Source organism: Solanum dulcamara, chromosome 12 (assembly GCF_947179165.1).
Source record: "Solanum dulcamara chromosome 12, daSolDulc1.2, whole genome shotgun sequence".
Taxonomy (NCBI): Eukaryota; Viridiplantae; Streptophyta; class Magnoliopsida; order Solanales; family Solanaceae; genus Solanum; species Solanum dulcamara.
In genome coordinates this window covers 1010365-1034717 of record NC_077248.1, presented here as the reverse complement: position 1 = coordinate 1034717, position 24353 = coordinate 1010365, and the positions used below count along the sequence as shown (strand labels likewise).

Genomic DNA, 24353 nt, shown 5'->3' with positions numbered 1-24353 from the left:
AAAAATGAGAAATGTTTACTATTCAAACAAATTATTCATATTTTTTTAGATTTTATTTATAAAATTACACTAAATATATTATTATTATTGTTATTGTAATTATCTACATCAATATCATAGAGATAAATACAAATAAATTTCTACTAAAGTATTGATTTGTTGTAAATATTTTTTTTACCATCAAATTCCCTACTCTCTACTTTACCCTAATTTCCCAAAAAGCCCATCTTGACAATACAAATATTAGTTTTTCTACATTTTCAACTATTACTACTACTGTCCCATTTTTCTCTCTTTCACTTCTTCAGTCTTCTTTGGCTTTGCCTCTTCTGCCTCAGCTTATTTTCCCCACTGCTCTGAACCTCTAATGGCAGAGATTCTTCTCCTCGTAACTCTACTCACATGTTAAACTTTTCAGTACTTTCTATTTTTTTCTGATCTGAATTTCCAATATTTTCTCTCAGATCAATTTTTTTTCTTTAGGTTCCTCAGTTTCAAGAACTTTTTACCCTTTAATACAAAAAGACTCTTCTGAGTATTGGGGTTATGTTGTATTGGTTTGATAGTTTTTTAAAGGATGTGGTTTGGTTAAGGATGGGAATGGTGTCTGTTTCTTGAAAAATCATTTTCATTTTGGTAGGTTTCTATTCCCAAAGCATCAGAATAAATAGCTTTATAGTTTCTTGTTTGAGGGTTAATCGAAAGATTCAATCTTTTTATGATTTGGTGTCTTTTTTTTTTGTTCAATAAATATATTTGTGGGGAGATATCTATCTGTTTGTTGATATGTGTGAAGCTATCATGGAGTTACTCAGTTACTCTTCTTGTATTGCTAATAGCTTCAAGCATGTTTTGTTTTGGTTGTTTACTGAATGTCTGGTATGGTGAATGTTTGTGTTTTTCTTTAATGTTTCTATTCCCAAAGTATCAGAACAAATAGCTTTTTGGTTTCTTGTTTGTGGGTTTATCTAAAGAATCAATCTTTTTATGAATATCTATCTGTTGTTGATGTGTGTGAAACTATCACGGGGTTACTCTTTTAATCTTCTTATATTGTTAATAGCTTCAAGCATGTTTTGTTCTGGTTGTTTGCCGAGTGAATGTTTGTGTTTTTCTGTAATGTTTCTATCCCCTAAGCATCAGAACAAATAGCTTTATAGTTTCTTGTTTGTGGGTTAATCAGAAGATTCAATCTTTTTATGATTTAGTGTCTTTTTTTGGTTCAACAAATATATTGTGGGGAGATATCTATCTGTATGTTTATATGTGTGAAGCTATCATGATGTTACCCACTTGCTCTTCTTGTATTGTTAATAGGTTTAAGCATGTTTTGTTTTGGTTGTTTACAAAGTGTCTGATATGGTGAAAGTTTGAGTTTTTCTGAAATGTTTCTATTACCAAAGAAAGCATCAGAACAAATAGCTTTATAGTTTCTTGTTTGTGGGTTAATCGATTCAGTCTTTTTATGAATTAGTATCTTTTTTTTTGTTCAACAAATATATCTGTGGGGAGATATCTATCTGTTTGTTGATGTGTGTGAAGCTATCATGGGGTTACAGTTACACACTTGCTCTTCTTGTGTTGTTAATAGCTTCAAGCATGTTTTGTTTTGGTTGTTTACTGAATGTCTGATATGGTGAAAGTTTGTGTTTTTTTAATGATTTTATTTTCTTTTGTTTATTGTAAGTTTATCTGGAATACAGATCAGTTTCTTTTCTTTCACTAGTGGCTTTAGTTTGCTTGAGTTGTTGTATATGAGTAATTTGTGAAGGATTCTTGTTTGAAATCGTTCTCAGTATTTTTTGTCCTGTTTTCACTTGAGGGTGAGTGTGAATACGTAATTTTGTTCGTTTGGGACAAATCTCATTTCTCATATTGTTTGTATTTGGTTTAGTTGAGAATAGGATGCTGTAGTAGTTGTAATCTTTATTGTTCTTATTAGCGAATGATTTCATCTGGGATCCTCTTCAACAGAACAGTTCTAATGAGCCGAACTACTGAGTGTGAAGACATACTTTTGTTTGTTTGTATTTCGCTACGTTTTCACTTTAATTTTGAGTATAGGATAATGTAGAAGATAAAGTTGTGTCTTTGTTGTTGTTATTGGTGAATGATTTCATCCGGGATCCTCTTCACCAGAACTCGTTTAATGTGCCTAACTCCATCCTCCCATATGTAAAATTGTGTTGGTTCTCTCTAATCCATTGGTGTTTATTTCATTTTATTCAGAAAAACTTTCAGTTTCTATTGGTGTGTTTGAGTTTAATACCTCTGAAACTCAGATTTATTGCAGGAATCTTCACCAGCAAAGTTTTCTTATTTGAAAAATGGGTAGAGGAAGAGGAAAGACAAAGAAGCAATCTGTTCGTGAGGATCTTGTGAGTGGTGAAGAAGAGAAGATACCAGCGAGGAGAAGGGGAAGACCACAGAAACCAAAGGATGAAATAGAGGAGGAGGAAGGAGTTGAGAAGGTAGTGGATGATGAAGATGATAGCGAGAATACAAAAGGTTCCGTCTTGAATAAAGATATCAAGAACCAAGTAGCTGAAGATGGAAAGAAGAGGAAGAGACCTTCCCAAGTCATGGAAAATATGGATTCTGTGAAAGAGGAAAATGGAGTTGGAACTAAAACTAACTCTAATGACTTAATAAAGTCGGTTGGATTCAGACCGAATGGAAGCAGAAGGAAAAACAAGCCTAGACGGGCTGCCGAAGTTGGTGTTGAGTGCAGATGAAGGGTCCTCTTTGTGATTGAGAACTGACTTTATGATTATTTACATGTGCTTATCTATTTTAGTCCTGTTATAATTTCTTCTTTTTGGAAATTTCAACTTAAATTTTGTGATGATTTCTGCAGCAAGTTTAGTTTTGTTGAATGTATTGCTGCTAAATCCCTTTGACAATTCTCTCATTTTGCATGTGTCATCAATATCCAGTATGATATTTCTCCATGTATGGTGCGCTTGTTTGACTTAGAAGTTCTTTATCTATCATTTGAATGCATATACTCAACAAGCATGAGTAGGCCTCTTGGTGTATAACTGCTAATGACCAGAAAGAACTCCTGCAGCCAATGACTGAGCTGGTGAATGAAGCTGGAAGAAGGCCACTTTTTGATGTGCAGAATCAAAGAGGACGGGCTTATTGGAACTTGAGTTAGTATCATTATAACCTTTTACTTTTCTCACTGACATTTAATCCCATCAACTTTATCGTACATAAAACTGGAAGCTGTTTTACCTGATACAATTGTGAATACCATCTTGCTTATCTCTTTGATACTATGGCTTTGCTTCATGCAGTCTTATGCACTTTCGATTGCCTAATATATGTACTCTCTAACAGCAGTTCCTCAACCAGTGAAAACAAGCTTCTGTTTGTAAGATATGACTCGTGAGTATCTAATTTTTCATTCATACCTCATGTCAAAGCCTTTGTGCTGAAGCACTTCAACTTGCGGGATCATGGTTCTGCTTGAAGTATGTAAAACATAACTCTATTTGAGGAACAAATACTCTCGGGACAACTGATATTCTGCTGATCTCTAGCTAGTCTTTCTGACTGTTGATGGATATGGCTCAGCTAAAATATAAATTTGGTCCTACTCAAATCTAAACACAGCACATACTTGCTCTAAAACTTTTTATTTACTTTGTATTTGTTTCTCCCTTTTCCGGCCTTTGCATCAGAGATGACGTGAAGCAGTTGCTCCTTTACTGGAAAACTAAGATGATACTCTCATCTTCATTTATTTATTTTTGTGATGTTGTATTAGAGGAAGAAAGAAATTTTGAGGGCGAGAGCTCTAGAGAATGCTTCTTGAGTTGAATTTTAATGCAAGGATCAGAGACGACGTGAATTGGCTCATGAAACTAAGATGACACTGTCAATTTCTCATGAGCTGAATTTTAGTGTTAGTGTCTCTGCATGTTCTACTGTTCTATGAGAATGTCCTAGTTAGAGGACTAGTTGTGATTTACTGCAGCAATCAGGTGTTTTTGTAAGTAATTCGCGATATGCTACTTAGCAGAAGCACTTGTGGTAATATCTCTACCTCTACCTCTACAAGGTATCAGTAAGGTCTGCGCATGCTCTACTCTCTCCGGACCTTACTCGCGAGATCACATTGGGTATGTTGTTGTTTGGGTTTGCGAGGTGATTGTGATGTTCTTGTATAGCTGTTCTCCTCGTTTTGTGTTTGAAAAAGATAGGAGTTACATGATCAAGAACTTGGGCCAAGTTACTTTCTTTCTGAAAAGAACCTGGACTAAGTAGAGTATTGTAACTGCTTGATTCAGTTTTGCTCTTCCTGTTAGGTTTCTGAAACTTGATTAGTCGTTTTTCGTTAATTTGATAATCTAGAAATCTGTTGTTTCTAGCTTCGAAACTCAATGGAGTATGGAGTTGACTCAAATATAGAAAAGGAAGCAATTCAAAGCAATTGTAAACACAAAATACGAAAGTGAAGAATCCAACACCACATACACATAGCATATATACTAAAAGAATGGAACAGTAATAACAGTTCACAAGGTCTCCTGACACTAAGTATAACGTCAACGGAGAAAAAGCAAATTCGATCCAGTTATATAACGTCTAGGACGTATATGAATCAATAAAATAATTTATTTATTTTCTTAATAATAAAAGGGCAAATATAATTGTTTGGTGTGTGACACCCAATAGTGTAGGGTGGTGATTAACGATGACGTGTGTTTAATATCATGAGGTTTTTGGTATAATCACAGTAGAAAAAAACATTTGGTGATTACTTTCTATTGTTCTAGGGTTGGAAGACTGAATTATCTGATATTTATTGTTAATGGAAAATATTTCGCGAAATTAATCGAAATACAAATAAATTGACTCAAACATCACGATTATAAAAAGTAAATAAAATTGGTGTGTGCTTTGGAGGCCTGCACACAGATACCCAGACACACACGTTTTACAGCATCAATTTCCCAGAAAAGCACTTGAAACTATGAAATGAGTCCACAGTGAATATGTATGTTTTACTATATAAACACATGCTTTTTCCACTACTCAGATTTTTTTTGCTTCTGCCTTGTGATTTGGTGTCCCCAAAAGACTTATTCCCCGTCTTTTCTTTTCAAAAAAGAAAAAAGTTCTAGGATTCTGTTATAAAAAGTTAATTTTGGAGTTAGATCTTTAAAATTTACTATTTTCTCCGTCTCATTTTAACTGTAAAGCGAATCTAACCATTGGTTAAAGGAAAGGGAAGGATTTTGTTTTCGGAATAGCTCCGTATGATGCAAAAGTGTCACGTACGATTTCTTTGAGAAGGTGTGATACCACCACCTCATTCTTTTTTTTTTTTAACCCCTTCAAATCCGATCCAAATGAAAAAAAAAACAATCCTTTTCTATTCTATTATAAAATGAGTTTTGGTTGGGTCTAAATAAAAGAGAGATTGTTTTTTTTACTTGGGTGGAGCAGAAAAAAAAAATTATTTAAATACATATCTTATTTTATCATAATTTTAATTTTTTTTAATCATTTTAAAAAAAATCAAAATCCCTTTTTAGATACATCACTCCCCTCTCGCTGATACATATATATCCCCCTCTCGGATGCACCCCTCCTCTCTCGGATACATTCCTCCCCTATGTATTCGGACGACTATTGATGTATCCGAAAGTACTATCCAAAATTTATAAATTTTAAGGAATTTTTATAATTTAAAAAAAATAAAAAAATAATGTAATTAGCTCTTAACAACATATGATTGACGTAAATTAGAGGGAAAAAAATGTGTGAGGTGACTTTTAAAATTACGTGGCATTTTTAAAATTAAACAAAACAGTTTTAGGTCTTTTATTTTCATTAAACCTCAATTCCTACCTGTTGGTCTCACCCATACAGGTGTTTTGTTTTCATAAATTTTTTAATTATAAGAAACAAATAAATGTATAAATCAAATGGTTTAATCATGAATAGTATATTTTGGATGCACAAATATCCTTTTAGTTTTTGCCCAAAGCACATGGCACTTTATTTCACCTTATTTGCATTATTGGCCTCTACTTGAGGGTAATTTGTCTATTAAAAAGATAAAACAACAGTAGCAAATAATTTTATAGCTTTTTTCCAACTTCAACTTTTTTACTTACTGGCAATTGTGTCATTGGAAGTGATCGTTTTGTATGCTGACAAACCCTAAATAGTTTTGAGATGAAGATTTAGTATTGATTTATTGTTTATATGGCTACTAATTTTGAGATATATTAAATTAGAATTAGTAATTGATATCGAAATAAGTTATTTCTTTCGGATGGTTTAAATAATAATACAAATTAGTTATTTTCGGATAAAACATTGAAAACAACAAAAATAACCTTGAGGTCCTTTTAACTTTTTTCCTACTAAATAAGATGAGTATTGGTATAATTATAAACAACCAACTTCTCTTAGAAATTATGAAAAAAAGTTAAAAATATCCCCTGTTAAAGTTTGGTCCAAAAAAATTACTGACATGATTTTCCTTGCTGGAAAATGCTTATTGGACTTGGGAAAAAAAAAGAAGGCTAAAGGTATTCCTTTTCCTCTCCCAAAACTTTAGGGGAAAATTGGGATTACAAGAAATAAATGGGGATTAAAAATGCAAAGTATCTTTTGGAGAGAGAAGTGTTTGGGCAAAAGTGTGAAACAAATTCCATCAATAACATTTACATCAAGATGACAGATGGAAATAATAAATGAAAGAAAAGCAAAAGGGCCCCAATTTTATTTCATATACATGTGTTGTGTGAAAAACTAATTCAAATTTCTACTCAAAAAAATTTAGAAGCTCTAAAATTATTGTATAAGTGGCTATTAGTCCATCTTAAATTCATGCCAAATAAAATATGTGACTTCAAGATAAATTAAGTAGGCAATACAAATATGTCTAAAGTCGAGTCATGTGGCATATCAAGTCAAATCAGCTTGTTAAGTATATAAATGATATTTTAATTAATCGAATGAAAATTTATTATATAAATTTGTAATTCAAACAATGATCAACTCATACTAAATGTTTTTATTGTTATCATAAACGTTTTTATTCTTATCACTATAAATAAGGAGCTTCTATGTGACCAAAAAAAATATCATAACATCATGAAGCAAGCCAAGAGAAAATCAGAGAAACTTTGGAGAAAAATATTGAAAGTTTGCAAACTATCATCAAATTGTTCTCAGTGCACATTTAAATTATATAAGTATATATATGAACATTTCGTTAATCAAAAAACAAAAGTCAACAAGCAATTAAATTATTCATGAACAAAGTAACAACAAATTTACAATTCAAATAGCTAACTTCAAATATTAATTTCTAAAAGAAATCCAAACATATTTTTGTCAATGTACACCGTGTAAAGGAACACGTCTTCATCCTTATTGTACTCAAGTAATAGTTGAAGGTAGAGTGTTGTTGACAAAGATAATATTGTCTTTCAAGCACAGTAAGTGTTTCATGATAAGACACATCATTACTTAGTATGATTTTAATTTTTTTAATTGTCTTATACTTTGATTTTGTTCTTATTTTATTTTTCATTCGCACCAAAAAAATTATTTTAAAAATATCGAACCAAATTGAATCGAAATTGAAAAAATCGAATGAATTAAATTAGTCCGATTCGATATTCAGTGCACACTTTTTCAAAATCGAATAATCAAATCGAACTAAAGAATCGAATGCCAATCCTAAAAAAATGACCACTAAAAATTGCTAGATATACAAGATCCTGTATTCTTAACTAGAAGTTTTGAATTAGAATAAATTTTATGCAGTGAAATTTGAATTTATTATTAATATGGGTCATGATATAGTAATACTAGAAATTTTGAATTCTAATGAATTTAATAATATCTGTATTTGATTCTTAATGAGAACTCGAGTTCATATGAAGAAAATCCTGAAAATTGTGTTTTATATAACATGGCAGTTGGGAGTTAGTGACCCCAAAAAGCAGCAGAGTTGTAAAGCTGCTGTGAACTCCTCAAAAGCTCTCTCTTCCCTCTTTCTTTCTTTCTTTTCTTTGCTCTGCTCTCACCTCCATTATTTGACAGTCTCTTCAGAGCAAATGGGGTACCTGCACAACCTCCCAAGCTGGCATCATGGCCCATTGTCAGGTGGCTACTTTTCACAATGCCCCAAACAAAGAAAGCAAAAAAAGAAAATCTCACTACTACCCTTTCTTTCTCCTTCTTTCTTTTCTTTTCTTTACTACCTCTATATACTCAAAAATGCACAAAATTTAACAATAACCATATCGAGATAACCCCAAATATACAAATAAAGAAACAAAAAAAAGTGATCTTTTTCAAAAATATCTTGTTTTTCCTTCATATGGGTACAGTTTCTATTAGTATGATTTTGACCCAATAATGGAACTGGGTTCAGTTTCTTCTTCTAGTAATTCAAGCTCATCTGATTCTTTGAATGGTTTGAAGTTTGGTAAGAAAATCTACTTTGGTAATGTGGGTGTTGGAGTTCAGGTCAAGAATGGAAGTGGGTCATCGCCGGTGACCGGAGATGGGAACCTGTCACCGGCTCCGGCTACGACTAAGAGGGGGAGGGGTGGGTTGGTGCAGGGTGGTCAGCCACCTAGGTGTCAAGTTGAAGGTTGTCAGGCAGATCTGAGTGATGCTAAGGCTTACTATTCTAGGCATAAAGTTTGTGGTATGCACTCTAAGTCTCCTACTGTTGTTGTTGCTGGTCTTGAACAGAGGTTTTGTCAACAGTGTAGCAGGTCAGCTTAATTTTCCATATTTGCTATAATACTAAACTGTTTTTAGAGAAGTATTTATGAACTGGTTATATATATAGCTGTGTGCCTGTGTCAATAGGCAGATACAGAACATGCACAACAGGTGTGTATAACTCACTTTTTATAGTGTTAGAGTGTGTTAGAGTCTAGATGGACCAATGGTCTACTTATATGGACTTGGACAATACTTGCCTGATGAACTTGCCTTATATTTTTATATAGTATGAGTTATGCTGGCAATTTTGTTTTTGTATGTATGACTTATGGACTAGTGGTTCTTGTGCATATAGTTGTTTATATACTTGTTTGGTGGAAAGAGTTGACTATTGTGGGTTTGTTAAATCATTGTGCTGATTGTTTGCTGTAAGGATTGTTCTGACTATTAGTTATAATTTAGTTGGTTGGGCTAGTTAAAGTAGAGGTGGTTTTTGGCTAATTCTGGTGTCATTCATTCCTTATCCCCTAAATCCAATAACATTTTGAAACTTATTAATCTGAGATACTGTACTTAAATATGACAATGGATTTTGTGAATGTTCTGTTATAGCTTCTTGTTTATATTATTGACTGAGTTTGGATTTTAAGATTTCTTGGCGCTTTTCTGCTTCATCTAGATGACTTTGCAGAAGCAATGTGTGTTTGTTTTCTTACATTTAAGGAAAGGAAGAGGAAACAAATAATAGGAGATTATTCAAGAACTTGAAGAATCATGTATCTCTTTGTCATTTGGTGTATATCAACAAATCAACTGCATTTGTCAACTTCAAAAGGTTTTACTCTCTTCGTTTCAATTTTGTTTGTCTGGTTTTGACCTGACACGGAGCTTAAACTTTTGAATCTTGTGGTTTTAAACTAAAGATATGTAGAATGTACCAAAATGTCCTTTAATTTTGAGATTTTAAACATGCCATGTGGGAAGATAGAAGTAAAGATTGCCAAAAAGTTAAGGACATTCTTTTTAAAATGGACTAACAAGGAAAGGAAGACAAACAAATTAAATTTGGAGGGAGTATGTTTGAGAGCATTGTGTTTGAGTTGGAAAAGAAGGTTGATGTCTTTCTTCTCTAGACATGGTAGTAGGTATAGTGGCAGACAATCTGCAAAGGAAAGCATTCTCTTTCTTTCCGACCAACCTTTATCTGTCCTCTTTCTCTTGCTTTTTAGTTTTCAGGAAGGCCGGGGATGCTTGTAACTGCCATGAGGACTGAAACTTCCCTTCTTCTCTAGTGGAGGCAAGTAAGAGAAAAGTTCCTCATCTTCTTTAAGCTTTTGCCTTTACTAAATCTAAAGGCATAGCGTATCCTCAGTTTCTGATTTTTATTTGACTCTGCTTATCTTCTTGGCTTCAACTTCCATTGTTCGCAAAATTATACATCAAAGATGGGAAACTGTGATTCAAGGATCATTAAAGAATGGATACCTTCTGAAGTCATGTCTCATTCGTTTAATTTTTTTTTTTGGTCCTTCTCTTTAGTTGTTAATCTTTCTTACTCCCCATGGACTTCTTCAATCACCATCACTATAAACCAATGTTTTAACACAACCCTTTTACCATTTCAAGTTTATAATACGTTTCAAGTCACATCAAAGATGTGCTCGGGAATTCCGGGGTCTTACTACTATCTATACAGAAACATTGGTAATTGTTATCACGAGTTCCATGTTTATCCTGTTGAGTTAATTTTTGCTAGAAGATAAAGGGCAGCATATTGTCGGAAGCAGATTCACTGCTATATTAGTTGCCATTATGTCATGCCTCGCTAGCTTTTCAGATAAGAATATTGGGTACTATTTTAGAGTTATATTTTTCTCCTTGGTGACTTAAAGCCGCTTGCTAATGTTGAATTTCTTACTCTGGTCTCTATGGTTGTTAAGCACATTATGTCCACTATACTACGGAAATAAAAATTGTATAATCCTTTTCGATTTGGTTAACTTCATTCACATGCTAAAGATTTCTTAAACAAAATATTGAGCTGAACACTAGAATAAAGTGCATTGAACAACAAAAAGATTAGAACCACCAAGAATGGCACCAAATTAATATGTTCTATGTTATCTGTCAAAAAAATAAACATGTTTCTATGTCTGTCCATGTAATACGAATTTTTTGCCCTAACAGAAGTACTGAAGTCCCTCTGTGGTGCATTGATGGTGTGAGAATCCTATGAATACCTGAAATTTGCATATATGGTTGTTAGATATAACTGTGGTGTTTAATAACTGTCGAGGTACTAATTTGCCATTGGCAATGGTCTCAAATCAAAATTTTGGTCCCTACTATAGGCATCTCTCACAATATTTATTAGGTGATATTTAGTAAGTGATATTAGTCATGAAATTTTCGAGCTATGCACCTTTTTGATGTAAAAAGTTTTGTAGTTCATAAATCCCATCAACTCATATAAGGTCAATAATTTGGTCTTGATAGCATGTAAGGACTCTAATATCTGAAATTTGAGAAATTCTGAGTAGGTATGCAAAATGCAGTCATTAGTGTAACTCTGATAATAAGCTGAACTGCCTTCTGTAAGGAGCTTGAATCGTTCGTTTACTCTAAGTCTTATAACCGACGCGATGGATTGCTATTTGAAAACACTTTCATGTCTGTCAGTCTTACACATATATGTGTGTCTATGTTTTTGTTTTCCTTCAATACTAGAAAACGCCACGTATGTTGTATACTTGTTCTTGCCTTAAAAAAACAATTCATGTGTGTTTGTTAGACTCAAAACATAATACAAGTGTACTTGAACCACCAAGCATTACTAGTTACTGTCATATTTTTTATTACAAAAGATTAACTGAGAGGACTATCAATAAATGTATCTTTGTATATTCTGAGACAATTTTGTGGTAGCCGTATAGCTTGTGTTGTGGAAACCTCATAATCCGTCGTCATGCCTATGTGAAAAAGCCGACTTTGAAGTAGACTTTCTACTGTGACAGCAGAAAAACTTGTTAGTGTCTAGAGCTGTGTTCCACAATTTTAGGATATCGTGGTTTTAGATGTTACCTATTTGAATGGGTTTTGGGTGATGAAATTTAGTTGTGCCGGATATTTACAGCAAACCACTGAATGCAAGGTGTGTGTCTTTCATATAGACATTTATTACTTAACCATGGTTAAAGTATTGTGTATTCTCAGTTTAATTTTTAACTTCTAAGGTTAAATTGCTTGGTTTGATCAATGTACGGGTATGGCTAGGTATTTATCGTGAATGGGGGGTTTCAGTAAGCTTTTCTACCTTTTAGAATGGGATTTTTTAATACTTGTAATGAGAGATTTGAGAATCAAGATAAATGACTAGCCCAAATTGTCTTATATGAGGTCAGCAAGCTCATCTTCTCAGATAACTTGTGGCTTTTCGATAGCTTCCTTTGTTCATGATATTAATAGCTGCTCGGTACTTGGTTCAGGTTCCATCAATTGCCTGAATTTGACCAAGGGAAAAGGAGTTGCCGCAGGAGATTGGCATGCCATAATGAGCGCCGTAGAAAGCCTCCATCTGGATCTCTTTTCTCTACACACTATGGGAATCTTTCTTCATCAATTTTTGGTTTGATAGCTCCTCTCTCTCTCTCTCTCTCTCTCTCTCTCTCTTTGTTTGTGTTGATACTTGAAAATTTAAGCTTTCTTAGAAAGAAAGAACTTAAGGCTGACTTTCGTAATATTTGTTTGAACTTGTAGAAAATAATAGCAGCAGATCCGGAAGCTTTCTGGTAGACTTCAGCTCACACCAAAGTGTCAATGAGAGTTCATGGCCAAATACTAGAGCCTCTGAACAAGGATGGGATCATCAATCAACTGCATCAGGGAAGTTCCTCCAACGTCCTTGGCTGAATAACTCTGAAAATGCTGCTAGTGAGCTTGTTTTGCAAGGTTCAGCTACCAGGACCAGTTATCCTGGTGTTCCTTCAGGAGACTATTTTCCTGGAGTCTCAGATTCAAGTGGTGCTCTCTCTCTTCTGTCAAATCGGTCCTGGGGATCAAGGAATCGATCCCCAAGTCTTGGGGTTAACAGCCAAGTTCACATTGATGGGATACACACCATTCAACCTTCAGGTTCCCATGGTGCACCTACCAATCACTTCTCAAGCTCTTCATTGGGTTTTAAAGGAAATGAAGCTAGCAGCAGTTCGCATGAGATGCCTCCTGATCTCGGTTTGGGTCAAATGTTACAAGCTTCTGATAATCCTTACTGTGGCGAGCTTGGGATGGCTCAGCATGGTGATGGAAGACAATACATGGAACTGGACCAGTCTAAGGGTTATCATCCTTCTGTTCAGAATGTGCACTGGACTCTTTGATTGTCCTAACCTTCGTTTATGATCATGGTTGTAAGATCATTTTGCTCATTAACTAGTTTGATGTCTACGGGGCTGTCTGATGACGAATGACCTTTATTATCATGCAACTTCTGTGCATTTATGTTTAGCTAGACTCAAGATGACTATCGTTTTCTTCTTGAACTGTTCGATGACTTGCTTCGATTTTTTCCTCTTGCTAAATGATATTCAAGGGGGTAAATGAAGTTTGAACATTTATCAATAAATAGGCTTCATTATGACGCCCATAGTCATGCCTCTTGCTAATTTTTACTTTCTACACTTACAGTTGGTTGTTACTAAGCCTTTTATTTGGTTTAGTCATTTGGTATGTGAAACACGTTGGCTTGACTGATTCGGATTTGTGCTGCATAGGATCCACTATAGGGGGGAACACACCCTATGAGGAGTCTCTAATTTCTAGGGCTTGAAACCTGACACCTTGATTTAGGGTGGAAGAATTTCGTCCTATCCTATCACACTCCAGGGAACGTTGTTGAATCTTAAAAAAAAAGCCAATTGGAATATGATCCTTTTTACATGTGAAAAAAAACATTATTACTGGCAATATGCCAATGTGGGGAGAAAATCAATCTAGAGAAATTTAAGGGGACATAATTTAAAAAGTGGCCTAAAAAGGCCAATATGGTGCAAATAATTCAACTAAACTTCTTACATAGCCGCTTTTCATCCTCAAATTAAAAAGAATAGTCATTATTACAAGCAAAATATATGTTTAAATGTAATTCTCAAAGCTCAAGATTTTCAATTTTTCTACTTTAAAATCTATGATTGATTTTGACTACCCCAAAGACAAGTGGCAAGTGAACGCTATTTCTACTAATCAAAGTGGGTTAGATTGCAAAATAACAATGGGCCCATTAGAATTGTTTATTGGGCCGAAGTCTCAATATTGATCCATTGGATCATTATATTACCCATATTGCACACAGGCCATCTTCTTCGCTTCCTTTTCTCTCCACAAAAATCGCGAAACAGATCAGTGCCATTTCCAGCTTGGTGAGTTCTCTGAGCTTCACTCTCTCTATCTATACAAATCCTATGCTAATTTTATTGTAATTAAGCACATGAATTATTTGTATTCAATTTTATACTTTTTTTAAAAAAAATTTAATAGAGAAATTCAGTAATGTAATTCGATTTTAGGGTTCATAGAAGTGGTAGACAATTTGTCAGTTGAATGGAATATGAACTTCATTTTATTATATGGATTGTGTAATGGATCGCGGTTTTTCAGTTTATTTAGTTGGCGCTTGATTTTCTTTACTTTCGGCATTTTTGTTTGATGAGCTAAGTTTGTATTCGTATAGAATCTAGCATATGGATGATATTAACTTGTTAAGATTAAAGCGGAATTGTTTCTATTTTTAGGTTCATTGTTTGCCTATAGCCCTTTTGTTCTGGTCACAAAAACTTGTATATTGGTGTAGGTAATTAGGTATATAATTCCTGAGTGTGAGCTTTGAAGAAGCTCGAGCTTTAGGAGGGTGACTAGTACAACAACAACAACATAACTAGTGTAATCTCACGATTGGGGTCTAGGGATGATAATGTATGCAAATCTTACCCCTACCTTGGGAGGTAGAGGGATTGTTTTCGATAGAACTTCGGCTCAAGGAAAAGCAATGCAAAGCAGATCAAAAAAGAAATGACGAAGTGGAGAAGCTATAGCAAAATACTATAGAGAGCATGACAAACCAGTCTGAAAAAAGGAGCGAAGAGTAGGAGGAAGCAGTTAGTCATCAATTTCTATAATGCAGGATAACGACACAGCTATGGAGGATTTTTGTTAGCCTTAGGGGCATTAGCTGGGTCATGCCTACAAAATAAGTCACTTGTTATACAGTTTGGAGGAAGCAGGGGTAGGGGCTGCAGACAGAGTCAAATGAAGAATTGTCCCAGCTTGCATCTTGTGTACAATATGGAAGGAAAGGAACGCAAGATGTTTTGAGAGCAAAAATTGTAATCTACAGATGTTCAAACTAAATTGCATTAGAATTTTTTGTTTCTGGTGCAAACAAATATACTTAGAGGATACTGACTCAATTACAGACATCCTAGGATCTTGTTAGGATTGTGAGCCAGTTTTTCAGTCTTTTGATTTTGTTGTAAATATGCTTTCAGTGCAACCCATGTACTGACCTGTCAATATACACAAATGTTACCTTCTCAAAAAAAAAGAAGGAGCAGAGATAAATTATTTAGTATTGGTATAAAATGGGAGCTTTAGAGGTAGGTACCCTAATTTTCCCTAGAAGAGATAAAGTATTTATTATTGGAATAAAATGAACCCTATCGGAGTGAAATGAATACAAAGGATTCAAATGGCCTATTCCAACTAATTTGGGACTAATATAGCATCTAAGGATGTGCTCCATTTGAAAGGAACTAGAGTGTTTTCTATTTTTCGATTGGTGATTTAGATAAGATACAACCCTTATTTGTCTTTAAAGGTTCCTATGTAACAGACATGGTATCCTTTAGTTGAGATTATGCATTTAGAAGAAAAGATGTGTTAATTCAATTTCTCTGTTTGGATAAATGTTTTTAAAATGGAATTTGAAGTAACTAGGTGCTTCAAATGATAAGTCTCTGTCATATCTTAAATGTTACAATTTGAGGAAAAGAGAACACTGCCTTTCCTTGAGCATGTACTTATAGGTTGTCTTCATATTCTTTTGCTTATCTCTAACTATCATACGTTTCTATGTACATCATGCGTGGTTAGTGGCATATTTCTTAACTTGGTGACCAATGGATAGCGTGTGTCTTGAAAAATCAAATGAGCATTGTCTAGCCTTAGATTTTTGATGCTTTTCTTAATGTGAAGGTCACATTGCTTTTCACGAACTTCTACTGCTTCTTTGTCCATTTTTGTTGAACCTACTTGATTTGGTTAGAGACTATTAAAAGAATGCTTGAATAGTGTATTACATCCGAGCCCTTTTTTGAGAATGATTAATAGTTAAAATGAATGCAAACAGGTTCCTTATTCCAAAGATATCTGTTAATCGCAAGTAAAAAAGCTGTAAGATTAGTTCCAAATACTATTAATGTATGTTGCTCAGACTCTCCAAAATATAGTGGCAGGTGCCACACCCTTACCCATTGTAGCCAAAGGCGCGCTTAAGCCCTGAAGCGAGGCTCAAAACGTGTTGAGCGCTTTGCCTCGCTTTATGTGCGTTTCAGTGTCGTCATCAAGGTTCTAAGGCTAACTTTTCCTTGCCAATGAGCCTAAAAAGTGATACTAAGCAATTGATATTTCACTTTATCATAATTTGTTTTCAATTTCTTTGGTCATATATTTGTCATTCATGTTTATAATTATTAGTCTTGGACAAAACATATATATTTGTATTTGTTCTCCCTTTGCGCCTTTTTTCATTAAAGGCCATGCTTTATTTGCGCTTTCTGCTTGAAGCCCCAATGGACCTTAGAGCTTTTTTGCGTTTTTCGCCTTTGATAACACTGCCCTTACTGGATCCTCCAAATATGCACTGCTTTTGGAGGATCCAACACGCACCAAGGCAGTATTGTTAAAGAGTCTGAACAACATAGCTATTAAGTAGTTTCGTTGTGCATCTATTTGAATTGTTCAGATAGAGAACTTTGTAATTCAAGTAGCAGGTAAGAAAAATTGAGGAAGAATGAGTAGCTATGGACCTACACGCAGACACAATCTTATGATTTCTATTATATATGGGATTGGGTAAGCATATAAGGTCACGACCGAACTAAATTTATGTGAGCATTGTTTTTCTCATCATTTGCTTCTTATGGACTAAGATGTTTTCTTGCTTCAAATATTTGTGTTCGCCACACACTATTTCTCGCTGTCTCTTGCCTTTAGTATCTGGTTGTTAGTTCAAGCATATCTTGTTTTCACATTTTTTGCTGGTGTTTTGGTAAAGGAACTAGTAAAATCATGGATGAAGCTGCAGAGCTAAGGTATTATGAAGAGGAGGATACACCAGGGATGAAAACACTGAAAGGTGCAACCTCAGGTCTAGTTGCTGGTACTCTTTGGGGTGCCATTATTGCCACTTGGCATGATGTGCCCCGTGTTGAGAGAAATGTTGCTCTTCCTGGTTTGATCCGGACATTGAAAATGATGGGAAACCATGGGCTTACCTTTGCTGCTATTGGTGGAGTCTATATTGGTGTAGAACAGCTGGTGCAGAACTATAGGATGAAAAGAGATTTTATTAATGGAGCAGTTGGTGGATTCGTTGCTGGTGCTTCTGTGCTGGGTTACAAAGGTAATCCCCTTCCCTCCACCCAACAACATCCTTTCATCAGAGAAAGTGTTTGTGGAATGATTTCTTATAACAAAAAAGGGTTTGTTCTCGGTGCACATCCAGCGTAGTGCCTATTTTCAGTGCTGGCATTCAATTGGCATTGTGACAGGTGCATCTATTTAATTCTCATCATTTCCCGCCCTGGTATTCTTGGTTTGCAGTGAAGGTTTTGGTTAATTTTAATTCCTTTATCCTCTCTATTTAGATGCCTTATTAAGATTTTTAACTCCACAAACAATAAATAGATTATTTTTTCCCATTAATCTGATTCTCATAGGATTTGTATGTGCTGTATGGACAGATTTCTTAAACATGACCACAACCATTTTGCTTGGCATTTTATTTAGTTCCTGAAAGAAACAGGGGTGAGTCTTTTTTAAGACCTGTCACAGAATAGTTATGCAGCTCTTGCTACGGAGAGCAGTAATCCCTTGACTCAGCCGCTGCTACAGGCATTTGTGAACAGATAAATAGATGTCCCTGTGCAGAATGAACTTTTCATGAACCAAAATTTTAGAATTTAGTGAGCGTACAATCTCATGAGTTGCAAAAGGCAATTATGCGGATTAAGTACATTATTCATTGATGGTGTTCTATACCCTTGCCTCTGGTAACAGGCTAACCCAAATGTTACTGCAATACCAAGGGAAATATTTTTGCTGATTTGACTGTTACCCTTGTAGGAAGGAGTATTCCAACTGCTCTCTCTGCTGGAGCTGCACTTGCAGTCACTTCCAGTATAATTGATGGACTAGGCGCGACCACAAGAACTGACAATGGCAAGGAGTACTATCCTTACACTAGGAAGAAAAGAATTGCTGCTGAATGACTGGTAGTTGAACAGAATTAGTCCAACTTGGTGAAAGCTCACTATGAATGATGTGACTGCACCTTCTTGTTTTATGTTGTTATCTTTTTTCTTTAACCTGAAAGGATGATGCAAATAAGCATGCTATGTACTCTATTTCTAGCATCACAGGTGATTTTTGACTGAGTTTGAATACCTGACCAGATGTATTAATGGGCTATATGTTGTTCGATATTATGACGCTCTTTGGCTTCTCTATTTCAGTTTAAGAGTTGTTCTGATTTGTTATAAGACAATTATGGTTTGCAAAATGAAGCTTATTAAATAAAGCACAATGTTCGTTTTGTTTTGCTGTATATTAGGAAAATTAGATTTGCCTGCAAGTGAACCTTTGGTAGCTGAAGAAATTATTGTGGACTGCTATCCCGTAGAAGAGATTGCTGGCATCTTCTCATGCTTGCTTTCTCAAAAATATTGTTGGGCGTGTGTTGGATCCGTCAAAAGCAATCCTTTTTGAAGGATATAACACATTGCCACACCATTTTTGAGAGTCTGAGCAATATTATTGTAGTGACAATGAATTAAACTTTTTCTTTCGTTTAATTTTATTTCATTTTTTTCTTGGTAATGTTCTTGCTTTCATGGAACACTTCTTAAACAAAAATAAATGAAGAGGTCATTTATTCATAGAAGAGAAAGTGCTCACTCGTACTTTAAAAAAGAAAATTTTGACCAAATAATGCTAAATTGATACTCCCTCATATTGTCTAAGGCATCCGTTAATAACAATAATTATAAAAGTTCTTTCATTAAATTACCCTTTATTTTTCATCAAAATGAGTAATAATCCTTGAGAGGGTTCTTGAAAAATAACGTGAATCGTTATTCAATCCAGATGAGAATTTCAAGAAAAGTAATTATTACTCATCTGATTTTTTTAAATAGACGTTTATTTTGAATCAAATTAGTAAGGAAAAACGACAATTAAAATGAATTAGAGGTAGTATAATAAATGTGATGCTAGATTATGTGTCAGATACTATTGAATCTTATTCTTGCATCATAATCATAAATGTCTCGAGTTTAACAATATTGAACTTTCACGTTTTATATACTCCATGATAAGATATTTGAAGAAAAAAGGATGAATTTTTAAATAGACGCTAATTTTGAATCAAATTTGTTAGGAAAAAACGACAATTAAAATGAATCAGAGGTAGTACAATAAACGTGATGCTAGCCTATGTGTCAAACACTACTAAATCTTATTCTTACATCATAATCATAAATGTCTCGAGTTTAACGCGATTGAACTTTCACGTTTTATATTCTCCATGATAGAATATTTGAAGAAAAACTGATGAATTTTTTAATAGACACTTATTTTGAATCAAATTTGTAAGGAAAAAACAATATTTAAAACAAATTAGAGGTAGTACAATAAACGTGATACTAAACTATGTGTCAGACACTATCGAATCTTATTCTTACATCATAATCATAAATGTCTCGAATTTCACGCTATTGAACTTTTACGTTTTATATTTTCATGACAAGATATTTGAAGAAAATAACAAGGATGAAAAGAGAAAGTTTATGACAAATTATTCAAATATGAAAGAAAAGCGACAACACAACAATTAGCTAGAATCTACCATATCTTCTATTATTAATGAACTAGGAAAATGATAATCAATTCAATAACCAAAGTAATCTCTTTGTAAAACGGTAGAGTTTATTCAAACTCAATATTATATACAATAAATACAAATATGTATCATATACACACATTTATCATGATTAAGTGTTATAGTGCATTTTTTCCATAATTTTTTAATTATTATAAAAAATAATTCGATGTGAATAAATATTTAATCACTATGAGACTGGCACGTGTGAAGTCCCGACATACTCTTCGCACGCGCGACCCGGTTCCTCTGGTCAAGCAACACAAGACAAATAGCACCCCAAATAAAGAGAATTCAAATGAAAAACTTTTTAAAATTATAGAGACAGAAACACAAATATTCACACACACAAAGTGAGAAAAACTCAGCAGATTCACCCACCCCCCACGCCACCCCCACCCCCACGCCCACCCTACCCCCATTGGAATCAGACAGAACACAGAGCTCTCTTATACCCTCTTCACTGTTTTCTTCTTTCTTTCTTGTGTTGTGTACCTTGTTACCTTTTTCACTTTTTTTTTGTGGCTCACTACACTATTTCTACTTCACTTTGGTTCAAGAAAGAGCAAAAACTCAAACCCCTTTTGCTTTTTTCCTCCTTAAGGCTCCATTCTTGATAACCTTATCAGTAAAAATCCAATCTTTCCCCTTTAGATGGTATGAACCCTCAAGGTACATTCACTTTTTCTTTATAGGTTTTTGTTTTTGATGTATAACTAGGTGGATTTTATAAAAAAAAATGATTTCCTTTTTCCTGCTTTTTGGGTTTTGTGTGTTGAATGCTAGGATGGTGTGTAGTTGTTGGTGTCTGTTGAGCATAATGTGGTTAGATTTTTGGCTTTAAAATGACTGGTTTTGTTTTGCCTTTGCTTTTGTTAACTTTCTCTTTATGTGGGTAAGAGTAGTTTTTGTATACAGTTTGTCATAGCATTGATTAAAGATGTTTTTTTTCCGCTGCTCTATTAGTCTAGTTCGTGCTTTTGATATCTGGTTATCTTCTGTTGTTTCGGATAGCACATTGTTCCGCTATTTCGATGTTGTTGTTTTTTCCTACTTTTATAACTAGTTTGATGTGCTGCACTTGAGCTGAGTTTTTTTTTGGAAACAACCTCTCCCCCTACCCGAGGTCCTCCCTAGACCCCACTTGAGGGATTACACTGGGTATGTTGTTGTTGTTGTTGTTGTTTCGTATGGATAAATAACTGATTTTTATTTTCTTTTTTGATGTTGTGAAGGTTTGAAGCATTCAGATCTGGCTGTGAATGGTTTTGGCATTATTCTGATTGTCCTTAGAGAGGTTCTTTTCCCCACTTTTAACTCTTAAGTTATTCATGTGACAAAGATCTAATAGTCGACATTCTTAAGATTTTGCCATCTCATCTTTTTGGATACATTTGTTTAACACTCTGTTTGGGTTCATTATTTTGGTGCAGTAACATAATTCTGGAGTTTTCTTTGCTGGTAACTGGTTGTCTGTGCTGAGGTCTTTCTTCTGTTGATCACTGTCTTACATTCTGGTGGAGAACTAAACGGGTTTTGTGTTGAGTGTTCTTTTGACAAAGGTTTTGCGTCAAGTGTTGTTGCGTCGACCTCGAAAATGCAGAGGCCCCCACAAGAAGATTTCTCACTCAAGGAGACCAAACCCCACCTTGGTGGAGGGAAGATCACTGGTGATAAGCTCACTAGCACATATGACCTTGTTGAGCAAATGCAGTATCTTTATGTCCGGGTGGTGAAAGCTAAGGATTTACCTGCGAAGGATGTTACGGGTAGTCTTGATCCTTACGTTGAGGTTAAGCTCGGGAACTATAAGGGTACGACTCGTCATTTTGAGAAGAAGTCGAATCCTGAGTGGAGTCAGGTGTTTGCTTTCTCAAAAGATAGGATTCAGGCTTCTGTACTTGAAGTGATTGTGAAAGATAAGGATTTTGTTAAGGATGACTTTGTGGGTCGTGTTCTGTTTGATTTGAATGATATCCCAAAAAGGGTTCCCCCAGACAGTCCTCTCGCTCCACAGTGGTATAGATTGGAGGAGAGGAATGGTAACAAAGTCAAAGGTGAGTTGATGTTGGCTGTTTGGATGGGAAATCAAGCTGATGAAGCCTTTCCTGAAGCTTGGCATTCGGATGCTGCAGCTGTTAGTGGGGCTGATGGTCTTGCAAATATAAGGTCTAAGGTGTACCTCTCGCCAAAATTGTGGTACCTAAGAGTTAACGTGATCGAGGCTCAAGACTTGATTCCAAATGACAAAAGCAGGTTTCCAGAAGTTTATGTCAAGGCCATCCTTGGAAATCAAGCATTGAGGACCAGAGTTTCCATGAGCAAGACTATCAATCCCTTGTGGAATGAGGATCTGATGTTTGTAGCAGCGGAACCGTTTGAGGAGCCATTGATTTTGAGTGTGGAAGACAGAGTTGCACCAAACAAGGATGAAGTCCTTGGGAGGTGTGCTATTCCTTTGCAGTATGTGGATAGGAGGTTGGACCATAGACCTGTGAACACGAGGTGGTTTAATCTTGAGAAGCATGTTATTGTTGAGGGAGAAAAGAAGGAAATCAAGTTTGCTAGCCGGATTCACATGAGAGTATGTTTGGAAGGAGGCTACCATGTTCTGGATGAGTCAACCCATTACAGTAGTGATCTCAGGCCAACTGCAAAACAGCTGTGGAAATCTAGCATTGGTGTTCTTGAAGTAGGTGTTCTGAGCGCTCAGGGCCTGTCACCAATGAAAACGAAGGATGGGCGGGCAACGACAGATGCCTATTGTGTAGCAAAGTATGGGCAGAAGTGGGTGCGGACAAGGACAATTATAGATAGCTTTGCTCCTAGGTGGAACGAGCAATACACCTGGGAAGTATTTGATCCTTGCACTGTTATAACTATTGGTGTGTTTGATAATTGTCATCTGCAAGGAGGAGATAAATCCGGAGGGGCAAGGGACTCAAGGATTGGAAAGGTCAGGATCCGTCTTTCGACTCTTGAAACTGATCGTGTCTACACACATTCATACCCACTGCTGGTCTTGCATCCTACTGGGGTGAAGAAGATGGGTGAAATTCACTTGGCTGTGAGATTTACTTGCTCATCATTGGTGAATATGATGCATATGTACTCTCAGCCATTGTTACCCAAAATGCACTATCTTCATCCGTTAACTGTTAGTCAGCTGGACAACTTGAGGCACCAAGCCACTCAGATTGTCTCCTTGAGGCTGAGTCGTGCTGAGCCACCCTTGAGGAAAGAGATAGTAGAGTATATGTTGGATGTTACTTCTCATATGTGGAGCATGAGGAGAAGCAAGGCTAACTTTTTCAGGATTATGGGTGTTTTAGGTGTGGTAATTTCTGTCGGAAAATGGTTTGATCAAATATGCAATTGGAAAAACCCCATTACGACCGTTCTGATCCATATCCTGTTCTTGATACTGGTTCTTTATCCAGAGCTTATTCTACCTACCATTTTCCTCTATCTCTTCCTGATCGGAATTTGGTACTACAGATGGAGGCCAAGGCATCCTCCTCACATGGATACTCGCCTTTCTTGTGCTGATACTGCGCATCCCGATGAGTTGGATGAGGAGTTTGATACTTTCCCTACTTCACGTCCTCCTGATATTATTAGGATGAGGTATGACCGCATAAGAAGTATTGCAGGGAGGATTCAGACCGTGGTTGGCGACTTGGCTACTCAAGGGGAGAGGCTGCAGTCTTTGCTGAGCTGGAGGGACCCTAGAGCAACATCATTGTTCGTGATTTTCTGCTTGGTTGCTGCCGTTGTGCTCTATGTCACTCCATTCCAAGCCGTGGGGCTCTTGACCGGATTTTATGTATTAAGACATCCAAGGTTCCGCTACAAGCTTCCATCTGTGCCGCTTAGTTTCTTCAGAAGGTTACCTGCTAGAACAGACTGCATGCTATGAGCCATGCCTTCAACAGCTATCATCTCTGTCCTACCTTATGTTTTTTCCTGTTAAATCGTCGAAAATTATGTAGAAATTTGTGGGGGCTGTCCTAGTATTTTGCGTAAGATCCTGGTGAAACTGTTAGGTCTAGTGAGTTTGCTTTCTATTTGTTCCAGTTTTTCAAAAAGTTGGCATATGTAATCATGTAGCTTGCAAGTTATTTTGTTTTGAACAAGCCCCAATGCTCAATTCAAAAGTACTCCCTATTCAATTTGGATGTGTTTTTTTTGTTGACATAATGTGGTTGTATATTGATATCCACCATTTGGGTTTTCTTGGACAACCCAAAAAATCATGAGGCTAAGTGGTCACGATATGAACTTTTGTCTGCAATGAAGTTTGAACCCATGACATGAATCTAATTCACACACCACACGCTCGAACCTATGACATGCATTTAATCCACATTACATGTTGCACTCTTACCCTAGACTAAAAGCATTTACATAGCACACAAATTCTAAGTCA

The 24353-nt window shown here is 35.5% G+C and overlaps 4 protein-coding genes across 6 annotated transcripts; all 4 read left to right on the top strand.

Annotated features, from left to right (window-relative positions):
- Positions 1–266: 266 nt before the first annotated feature.
- On the top strand, positions 267–2951 carry LOC129875896 (uncharacterized). Of its 2 annotated transcripts, none has more exons than XM_055951130.1 (2): positions 267–636; positions 2294–2951. In XM_055951130.1, the coding sequence occupies exon 2, from the start codon at positions 2328–2330 to the stop codon at positions 2733–2735; it is 408 nt and encodes a 135-aa protein (XP_055807105.1). In that variant the 5' UTR covers positions 267–636; positions 2294–2327; the 3' UTR covers positions 2736–2951. The 2 variants fall into 2 exon arrangements, with proteins under 2 accessions (XP_055807105.1, XP_055807104.1); XM_055951129.1 differs by having other exon boundaries at positions 2283–2951.
- A 4997-nt stretch (positions 2952–7948) lies between these two features.
- LOC129875894 (squamosa promoter-binding-like protein 9) lies at positions 7949–13357 on the top strand. The gene is made up of 3 exons (XM_055951127.1): positions 7949–8762; positions 12201–12340; positions 12472–13357. The coding sequence occupies exons 1-3, from the start codon at positions 8398–8400 to the stop codon at positions 13089–13091; spliced, it is 1125 nt and encodes a 374-aa protein (XP_055807102.1). The 5' UTR covers positions 7949–8397; the 3' UTR covers positions 13092–13357.
- Positions 13358–14033: 676 nt separating this feature from the next.
- LOC129875895 (outer envelope pore protein 16-3, chloroplastic/mitochondrial) lies at positions 14034–18507 on the top strand. Its single transcript, XM_055951128.1, has 3 exons — positions 14034–14129; positions 17042–17389; positions 18112–18507. Exons 2-3 carry the CDS (start codon positions 17056–17058, stop codon positions 18255–18257), a joined length of 480 nt encoding a protein of 159 aa, XP_055807103.1. The 5' UTR covers positions 14034–14129; positions 17042–17055; the 3' UTR covers positions 18258–18507.
- A 1826-nt stretch (positions 18508–20333) lies between these two features.
- LOC129875893 (FT-interacting protein 3) lies at positions 20334–24096 on the top strand. 2 transcript variants are annotated; one of them, XM_055951126.1, is made up of 3 exons: positions 20334–20581; positions 21160–21221; positions 21358–24096. In XM_055951126.1, exon 3 carries the CDS (start codon positions 21522–21524, stop codon positions 23841–23843), a length of 2322 nt encoding a protein of 773 aa, XP_055807101.1. In that variant the 5' UTR covers positions 20334–20581; positions 21160–21221; positions 21358–21521; the 3' UTR covers positions 23844–24096. The 2 variants fall into 2 exon arrangements, with proteins under 2 accessions (XP_055807101.1, XP_055807100.1); XM_055951125.1 differs by having other exon boundaries at positions 20334–20596.
- The last annotated feature ends 257 nt before the right edge of the window (positions 24097–24353 follow it).

Coding starts and splice junctions, on each gene's coding strand:
- LOC129875896 (XM_055951130.1), top strand. CDS start 2,328: ATGGGTAGAGGAAGAGGAAAGACAAAGAAGCAATCTGTTCGTGAGGAT.
- LOC129875894 (XM_055951127.1), top strand. CDS start 8,398: ATGGAACTGGGTTCAGTTTCTTCTTCTAGTAATTCAAGCTCATCTGAT. Junction 8,763..12,200: donor TTTTGTCAACAGTGTAGCAG/GTCAGCTTAATT, acceptor TACTTGGTTCAG/GTTCCATCAATTGCCTGAAT. Junction 12,341..12,471: donor TCTTTCTTCATCAATTTTTG/GTTTGATAGCTC, acceptor TTGAACTTGTAG/AAAATAATAGCAGCAGATCC.
- LOC129875895 (XM_055951128.1), top strand. CDS start 17,056: ATGGATGAAGCTGCAGAGCTAAGGTATTATGAAGAGGAGGATACACCA. Junction 17,390..18,111: donor TTCTGTGCTGGGTTACAAAG/GTAATCCCCTTC, acceptor TTACCCTTGTAG/GAAGGAGTATTCCAACTGCT.
- LOC129875893 (XM_055951126.1), top strand. CDS start 21,522: ATGCAGAGGCCCCCACAAGAAGATTTCTCACTCAAGGAGACCAAACCC.